The sequence below is a fragment of the Sinohyriopsis cumingii genome, unplaced genomic scaffold (assembly GCF_028554795.1).
Source record: "Sinohyriopsis cumingii isolate HCF-2022 unplaced genomic scaffold, ASM2855479v2 utg001711l, whole genome shotgun sequence".
Taxonomy (NCBI): domain Eukaryota; kingdom Metazoa; phylum Mollusca; class Bivalvia; order Unionida; family Unionidae; genus Sinohyriopsis; species Sinohyriopsis cumingii.
In genome coordinates this window covers 79682-89723 of record NW_028316038.1, presented here as the reverse complement: position 1 = coordinate 89723, position 10042 = coordinate 79682, and the positions used below count along the sequence as shown (strand labels likewise).

The 10042-nt window shown below is 34.2% G+C and overlaps 1 protein-coding gene across 1 annotated transcript in view; it reads right to left on the bottom strand.

Moving 5' to 3' along the window:
• Window positions 1-3138: 3138 nt before the first annotated feature.
• Window positions 3139-10042, bottom strand: part of LOC149771693 (uncharacterized) — a 29320-nt gene continuing 22416 nt past the window's right edge. The window contains exons 2-3 of the mRNA XM_089948205.1: window positions 7270-7430; window positions 3139-5723 (exon numbers count right to left, since the gene is read on the bottom strand). Coding sequence (XP_089804331.1) covers window positions 5304-5723; window positions 7270-7430 — 581 coding nt within the window. The 3' untranslated portion in view covers window positions 3139-5303. The remainder of the gene's footprint in view (window positions 5724-7269; window positions 7431-10042) is intronic.

Sequence of the window (10042 nt, the reverse complement as noted above, 5' to 3'; positions counted from 1 at the left end):
CATTGTATTACTTTTCTTCAGAACTGAGCTAATATGGGATAGAACAGATTTTTTCCCCCAATTCTCACTCTAATCTAACTTTTGGGGTGATTCACACCCTTTAAAAGTAACTGTTGCAGTTGACACAAACGTTCTGTATATTTAGAAATGTGTTACTTAGGTATAGGTTCCCAATTATTATTTGAAAATGTTTGAAGTAAGCAATATTCACACTATTGCAGTGTCCTGAAGTTTAATTTTGAATAATATTTCCAAGAGTACACCGTTTGAGTGAAAGTTCATTTATCTACATATCTTTTTATTTGCTAAAGTAATCAGTTTGGGATAAACGTTGTTACAGTTGATATTTTGAATGTTCTTTTTGTCAGATATTATTGAGTACGGGATTGTTTAGACCTTCCACCAGTTGACGGAGTGCCTGTTCCGCAGTTCAGACGTCCTTCTGTAAGGGTCAGGCTTTATGCTATACCAGTTGACGTTTGAATGTTCTTCAATTCAACCGTCATTTTGTATGGGATTGTCTTTATGTTCTACCAGTTGACGTTTGAATGTTCTTCAGTTCAACCGTCATTTTGTATGGGATTGTCTTTATGTTCTACCAGTTGACGTTTTAATGTTCTTCAGTTCAACCGTCTTTTTGTATGGGATTGTCTTTATGTTCTACCAGTTGACGTCTGAATATTCATCAGCTTAATCATTTTTCTGTGAATGGCTGTTTTTATGTTGCGACCAGTTGATGGTTGAATGTTCTCCTGTTCACAAAATCAACCATTGTTCTGTAAGAGAATGTCGTTATGTTCTACCAGATAACGTTTGTATGTTTCCCAGTTCAAACTTTATTTTGTAAGGAACTGTCTTTATATTCTACCAGTTCACGCTTGCATGTTCCCGTGTTCCCCATTTTGACCATTCATGGTTAAAGGATTGTCTTTATTGTTTACCGGTTGACCATTGCTCGTTACTTGTTCACAGCTTCAACATTCTTCTGCAGAGAATTGTATATATATATATATATATATATATATATATATATATATATATATATATATATATATATATATATATATATATATATATATATATATATATATATATATATATATATATATATATATATATATATTCTACCAGTGATGTTTATGTGCTCCATAACTGATACCCCTTCTGTAGGGGATTGTCTTTATATTCTAACGGCTGACTTTTTTATGTTCTTAAATGTACTTAAGTATGTTAGTATCGTTTACCAGTTTGACCAATTTGACGTTTTGCATGTTCTCCAGTTTAACCGTTTTACTACCACCATTTATACTGGCCACCATATATAGGATATCTTGTCCTGAAAAATGGTATTAAACCCTATAACAACAACAACAACAACAACAACAATAACAACCAGCTTTGAAGCTCTACATACTCTCCAGTTTAACCGTTCTGCCAATTTGAAGTTCTGCACATTCTCCGGTTTAACCGTTCGTGATTGTAATCCTCTTAGTTTATTATAATTTCTAGAAAAGCAGTAAACACATTCCTTCACGTCGAGGAATGGGTCTTCCATATCAATATACGAATTAAATTTCATAGTTATATTGTCTTTTTTCCTTCGCTCAAGCAACAACATCATAATCATAAGAAAAAACCATTAGCAACGACAAAGTACTGAAAGCGGTTCCTCTTACTTAAGTCGTTTCAACCAACATTATTTTAAAAACGTTTTAATAATTCTGATAGATTAAAACAAATTAAATAATTTTCTCCTGGTAGTAATCTGCCCTCATTTATAATTATCTTGCCTCATTGGTTATACTCTTCCTTCATTGGTAATTCTCTTCCCCAGTTGATAATTATCTCCCCTTCTATCACTGGTAATTCTCTTCCGCCATTGATAAGTATCTTCCCAAATTGGTAATTCTCTTCCCTTATTTGTGATTCTCTTCTGTCATTGGTAATACTCTTCCTTCATTGGTAATTCTCTTCCCCAATTTCTAATTCTTTTCCCTTTTTGATAATTTTTTCTCTATTTTGTGGCAACGAGTGGCCGAGTGGTCTAAAGCGCTCACCCGTTACGGATCACTGCCGTCTCCCCTTTGTCTGCGTGGGTTTGAGTTTCGGGCTCGGCCAATGTTGGTACGTGAGAAAGCTTGCCAGTAGCTTCTCGTGGGTCGGTGGTTCTTTCCGGGCTTTTTCAGAGTTCTTCCTCCATCACTGATACTGGCCGGCATGTATTGCCTATCTTGTGCTGAAAAATGGCGTTAAACTCTAAAACAACAACAACAACAACCATCGGTAATTTTCTCTCTTTATTGGTATATATCAACCTGGAAATTCTGTTCCCTTATTGGTAATTATATTTTCCTATTGCCAAGTATCTTCTCCCATTGGCAATTCTCTTCACTTATTGGTATTTCTCTTATTGGTATTCACAATTTCACCCATTGGCAATTGGTTTCCCTCGTCGGTAATTCTCTTCCATTATTGGTAATTTTCTTCCCCATTTGGTAATTCTCTTCCCTCATTGGCAATTCGTGATCGACGTTTTTCTTGTCGAAGTCTAGAGAGCATTGGTTTGTATTCAGATTAGCTGTTACGTATACTTGAAATGGTACTCAAATAATAAAGTTGTTCTGAACCTTCTGTAGCCACGGAAGCCACCATGCTAAAAAATTATAACGTTTTGTGTTTACGTATGTTGCTTCTAGGTTCTTTTGAAGATAAATGCCCTTGAAGTTGCCTTCTTATTCGCTCCATCCTCCGTGTTATTCGACTGTTGGTTTTGGTATGCTAATCGCTAAAGTATATGAGAAATAGATAGGTAGAAAGCAGTCATATAAATAGAAGAAAAAAAGACTCAAAGACTCTCGTTTGTCATATAATAAAAATGGATCTAGGCCCGTGTTCTGTTGTGTGTGTGTGTGTATGTGTGTGTATAAGAGAGAGAGAGAGAGACAGACAGCCAGACAGACAGAGAGAGAGAGAGAGAGAGAGAGAGAGAGAGAGGAGAGACAGAGAGACAGAGAGAGAGATGCAAAATGTTTTATTGTATGTAATCTTGTGCCATGTCAGTCATTTTTATACAACTAAGTCCATTCATTCTGTTCGATAAATATTATTTTCTCAAAGAATATGAACAAAATTACAAAATCAGAGATAAATTAATTTATTGGTTTCGAACAAGGATTATCTCTAGAGAAACAGAGTCATAGTACATGTATGCGGATTCAGGCAAGAGATACAGTCACAGCTAGTGTATGTTGATTCTGTCAAGAGAAACAGTCACACCTAATGTATGCGTATTATAGATTGAGAAATAAAGTCACAGCTAATGGGGTATTTTTTGCCTTTACCGTGTGTGCTACCTAGCTTTTGGTCGGCACTATATAGCCAGGATTGCACTGATTTACCTATAAACGCAATGGGTACAAAACATCTATGCAAAATACATACATACATATATGCAAACATACATTTCTGTCCGGAATAAAAAATGTCCCACATTGTGGAGGTTGAACGCTCATAATGAATCGATTGTAACATTATTTACTGATACGTCAGGAGATATCCATTGACCGTGAGGTTTAATAGTTATTCTGATAAGAAGCTTTGAATGATTACCGATTTTCGTTGGAAGTTAGGAAGAAGGTAGAGGATTTGCTTTTCTCATTTAATAAACGAAAAGTAGAGTTCCGTACATTGCTGACAGATGGTGTCCAAGCAGAGTTCAGTTAAAGTGCTTTCAGATGATATCCAAGTAGAGTTTGGCTCAGATTGTTTTCAGGCGGTACGCCAAAATGATTCAAAGTTTTTCAGGTGTAATGCAAGTAGGGTTCAGACAAATTGCTTTCAGGTGGGCACCAAAATGAGGTTGGTCTAATTGATTCTCATGAGATCCGAATAGAGTGCATTAAAATTGCTTGCATATCGTATTCATGTTTATGACAGTCAAATGGTTTCGATGCTATACAAGAAGAGTTTAGTCAAATTCATTTCAGCTGACATCAATGTAGAGTTCGGTCAAACTGTTTCAGGGGGCATCCAAGTGGAGTTCAGTCAACTTGTTTTCAGGTGGCATCGAAGGAGAGTCCAGTCAAATTGTTTTTAGGTAGGTATGCAATTAAAGTTCAGTGAATTTTTTGTAGGAGGCATGTTAAACAAATAAGTAAGTCCCCAATACGACATATTTTCTCTGATGGTCACCACTGGGGGACAGAGATGGATTCACAGGGGTTTCCTTGGGAAGGAAGGCTAAATCTTGCCAACAAATTGTTTGGGCGATTTCACACATGTATTGTTAGAAAGTCACAAACACTGCACATATACTTAAACAAGAGTTGTGTTTCGTTTAAGCCCTTGCCATTTTGAGTCGATAAGAAAGTTTTACTTACTATCCTACTACTGGATAGAGACAATCTGTCATGTTGTCTGTTCCATTTAGCGGACAGCCAATCAAATTTCAGCATCCATAGCGCATTCACAAAACGAATATTACTGTAAGGTCTCCACAGACAACTGCACTTATGTATATCCCTAATTCGTATTACCTGCTAGATCCATGGAATGATGACGGTTGAATCGCTGTCTGTACTGACTGACCTTAGGGAGCAACAAAATCAACTAAGCACAAATGTTGAATTAAAAGCGGAGGAAACTGACTGCCGGAAACACCTTTTAATGAGAGCAATGTCTTTGCCCTGCTATCAACTGGATGTGCATCAAGTACAGTTGAGACAAATTGCCTTCAGGTGGTATCCAAGTGGAGACCAGACAAATAGCATTCAGATAGTATCAAGTACAGTTTAGAGAAATAGCCTCAGGTGGAATCAAATGGAACAAAGGCGGCCTTCAGGTGTTAACATTTGTGGTTCAGACAAATAAAATTCAGCTGGTATCAAGTGGAGACAAGTCAATTGTATGCTGTTCAGTGGTTTTCATTCATGTGGGTTGTAGTCTCAGTTAATTTCAGAAAGCAAAAATTATATTAATTTATACAATGTTATGCATCATTTTATTTATAGAAAAGAACACAATGTATCCACGCACGTCCATCAAAATGGTGTATATGTAATATAGATAAGCATATTTGCCAATCTTTAAACAAGTAGTTTAATGCACGGAATGACATTCCTTCCTTTCATCTTGTGAACTAAATGTAAATGGTAATTTAATGCAAGAAGAACTTAAATGTCATCACCAATGTCACACACACACACACACATAATGTAGGGGAAGCTGTCATTTCATTAATTTACTTTATTTAGGATACTATACAAAGAAATGGTGTAAATCGCAAATCAAAACCAACATTAACATCATGAAATGGCTGGTTGCAAAACTGTTTTCTCGCTAGCAAAACAGACAAGCCCACTTAACGAATAGTTTGGTGGTTGGCAGGCAACACCCTGCGAGTAGCTGGGCAGCTGTCCAACAACACCTTGTGTGTAGGCTGATGGTTGTCCAATAATGCCATGTGAGTTCATACTGGACTCTTGGTCAGTGACCTCTTCGTCACGTGGCTCAGTATCTTCAATGTCAATGTCATCCATATCCGGGTCGTCGGACATGTCAATATCAGAATCTCTTTCCATATCTTCCAGATCACGTGCTTCTTTTAGTTCTTGGTTAGAAGTGCTAGATTTGCTTTCTGGTGCATCGTCTTTCTTCGTAGCTTCTACCCCAACCTTTTTACTTCTTTTCCACTTCATGCGTCGGTTTTGAAACCAGATCTTCACCTGCCATAGTTATAACAAAGTACAAGTTACAAGACCAAAGGTAAAAAATGTATTTTACTCAGTCAAATACATACATTGGAGATCATATGTCACTTTAAAAATAAGCTCCCCCCACCCAATCTCAGTAAAATATACGTTGACATCAAAATATTTACAAGATAGTCCTCTTGTTTTTTTTTTGTTTTTTTTTACACATAGGTATTTGGACCTGAATGCTGCAAAACTGTCCCATGAAGTCTAATTACTCATATATATATATGCATATGTATGTATGTATGTATGTATGTATGTATGTATGTATGTATATATGTATGTAAGGATGGATGGATGGATGGATGCATGCATGCATGTACGTATGTATGTATGTTGGCAACATATATAGTGTTTCATAATTTATTTTTTATAGAATAATGTCCATCAAAGAACGTTTATTAATAGCAAAGGCTTGACAACAGTATGCTTGAATTAATGACTGTGCTACATGGTAAAACATCGCATTAATTAATGTGTATATATAAAAATTTGCAGAACATTTGCTGAGGAAGCCAAATTTATTTTCGAGAATAATAGCTAACACGTAACAACTTAAACGTTATTTCAATAATAAGATACCATACAGAAGAGAGGGTTCGACTTAAAAAATGAATATGATTGTAGAAAAAAGAACATTATTTTAATAATCGACGAGAAAAATGTAAGTTACGTAACTGAATTATTCTTTTACTTTTTACAAAATTTCTCGTTAGGCAGAAATTTGCATCACCAATTTACTTCTTTTCGAGGAGAGCCAATGCATAATATTTAATAAAAATATAAAGATTGATAGAACATAATGCAAGCTATTTACCTTTGAAAGTACATGTACATATTTGTTATGTAATAATATCATAATAATAATGATACTACTACTACTACTACTGCTACTGCTACTACTACTACTACTACTACTAATAATAATGATAACAATAACAATAGTAATTACAACAACAACAACAACAACAACAACAACAATAATAATAATAATAATAATAATAATAATAATAATAATAATAATAATAATAACGATAATAATAATAATAATAATAATAATAATAATAATAATAACAACAACAATAAAGTATTGACATTCCTTAAATGTACCGACTTCGAAACAGGTAAATGTTGTCTTTGACTGAAAAAGAATATAGTTTTGTTTTGTGACCAAATATTAATCAATTCCAAATCTCAGGTCAGGTAGATTGTATAATACTGTAATATGATACTACAACAAATGTGGCATTTATGTATTCTTTACAATCTTCATTTTCCTGTACCAATATTTCGACAATGGTATGTCACATCGTTGTCTAATTAGCTATAAGCAATTGAACATCTGATTATTGACGAGAGATGTAGGTTTACTTTGGTTGATGTTAATTGGCTTACTCATTTAAAGCATGACATTTGTTTAATTCTAAATTGTCGTATATTTAGGACGAAATGTCTACTTTCTAATAAGGAAAGGCTTAACCAAGTAGCCGTTACCTTCGCTGAGTTTTAGACTCACCTGAGTTTCGGTCAGCATGAGTGAGGTGGCAACTTCAAATCTCTTTGGTCTGGACAGGTACTTGTTCATCTTAAATTGTCTTTCCAACTCCAGTAATTGTTGGCTTGTGAACGCAGTCCGTGGTCGTCTAGTTTTCCCCATCAGATTGGATTGTGTTTGTGCTAATAATAATAATAATAATAATAATAATAATAATAATAATAATAATAATAACAATAATAATATTGAGAGTTGTAGTTACAGTAACACCAACAGTATCAGAAGCAACGCCAGAAGAATATAACTACGACGACGACGACGACGATGATGATGATGACAAAACATGAATAAATAGGAGGAAGATGTACAAAAACACTATTTTTAAAGATTACAGTTATAGCGTGTTAAGATGTTACAATAACTTATTTACTTTTCAGACTCGTACTTTTATACGTTGTAAATATCAATATTTCTACCATGTCAAAAAACATTTTCTTATATTACTTTGTAAACTTTCTAGATTAATTTTCATTTCAGTTCTGTATGCCAAAATTACTGAGATTAAAGACGTTAATATAATGTTGTTGGTAAAGACTGAATTAGGTTTATCCATGAAGATTAAATTACATGTATAATAATTCTTAAGTTTATAATTCATCAGGAATCTTTTAAAGATATAGTGGAAATTTATGTCTAATAGAATTGTTCTTTCTCTCTCTGTCTCTCTGTGTGTCTCTATCTGTCTCTGTCTTTCTTCTGTCTGTCTGTCTGTTCTAATTATCAGTCTTGAATGGCAAGAAGAGTGAACCTAAAAACCTCTATATTTCGTCTGCATTCCTGCATAAAGAAGCAAAGAAATAAAAATAAGGTAAGGAAAGGTACTTTCAATCCTTTCCCGTGTTTACCTGTCACAAGATTTTTACATTAAAACAAAGGTGACGAAAAAAAAAACAAAAGAAAGAGATATACGCTGCAAGAGATAGTAGTAAAAGTGCACTTACATTCAGCTATTTCTGCACATATTTAGAGTTACCACACCCCCAACAACAACACTGCGTAGGAGATTATTTCTAAACCGTATTTGCTTAAAATTACCTAGTACGTTTCACGCGCTGCCTCAAGGTTTATCGGAATTATTTTATGGTTCAAATTTTAAAAGGCTTTTAAACATGTCCAAAACTTTATAAAGAAACCGGGATAATTTTGTGGTTTTCTTAATTCCTTATAATTATTGTGATGCTGTTTTTAATATGCAGGTCCGTATTTCAACAACAAAAAATTATACAACGTTCTTACAATGTGATATGGCTTGACTAGACCAGTAATTGCTAGACACTATCAATTTTTATATCGCGATAAAAAGGTTTATTCTGTTTTATTTACATTTGTTTATTTTAATTGGCAAAAGTATCAAAATTTGGCGGATAAAATAAATAAATAAATAAATAAATAAATAAATAAATAAATAAGTAAAATATTTATGTTATCATACTGGGATGATATTTTGGTAAACATGGAGGAACTACATTTACTTAGCTGATTTGTTGTACATAATCTGCGCGACAAATGTATTAATACACCGTAATCGGCTCTGTCACTGGATAACAGCATATAGAAAAATGAAGAGAAAGAATCTCAAAATATAAAATCATAATCTATCAGTAACAACAACTCAAACGAAAGACAACAAATTGTGACTAAACTAACATAATTAACTTTATCTTCATTTGGTAAAGATTGGCAATTCAGTTTGTCTCGCAGAATGTGACTCTGGTTTATGATTTAGGATAAAGCTCGTTTGTTGCGATACAGCAAGGATAATATGGAAACATCGTCTGTTTTTCGAATGATGAGGACATCATCTAATGTACAAAAGTACTTTGGTTACATAAATAGGACAGACAGCAATTTATCCCCGAAATTTCCCAAAGGTCTAAAGATCTAACAGTTTACAGTTTCTGACGCCCACCCCTCGGGTTTTATTACTTATATATTTGCACGAGTTTTACAATCACATATAATAAAGAGGCCATGTCAGCAGAATTATCATTTGCATTAATTCAAATGTGGAATAATTTTCATTTAACAACAGTGTATTAAATAATTTACTAAATTAGATTAATATTCAAGATATCTCTTGAATGGTGGGCTTTTGACTAATACTTTTATTACTACGCTTTTGACTAATACTTTTATTACTATGGTTTTTATTAACAGTTATTAATGTTGTTGTTGTGGGGTTTAATGCCATTTTTCAGCACGATAGGCTATACATGGCGGCCAGTATTAATGGTGGAGGAAGAACCCGGAAAACCCCGGAAAGAACCACCGACCCACGAGAAGCTACTGGCAAGCTTTCTCACATGCCCACATTGGCTGAATCTTAGACTCGAACCGCCGCAGACAGAGGTGAGATGGCAGTGATCCGTAACGAAGAGCGCTTTAGACCACTCGGCCACTCGGGGCCCCGTGATTAATGTGCTTTGACTAATACTGTTATTATTGTGCTTTGACTAATACTGTTATTACTGTGCTTTGACTAATACTGTTGTTACGGTGCTTTGACTAATACTGTTATTACTGTTATTTGACTAATAATGTTATTGCTGTTATTCACTAATACAGTTATTAGTGTGCTTGTGACTAATACTGATATTACATTTAAGTAATCTCCTCAAGCTGAAACGTACGTTTGACACACGTAGGGATGATAAAAAATTGAAATAAGTTATAAATGCTTTATTATTTTTCAACGATACAATAATAATTATTTTCAAAGCCAATATTTCCCGGA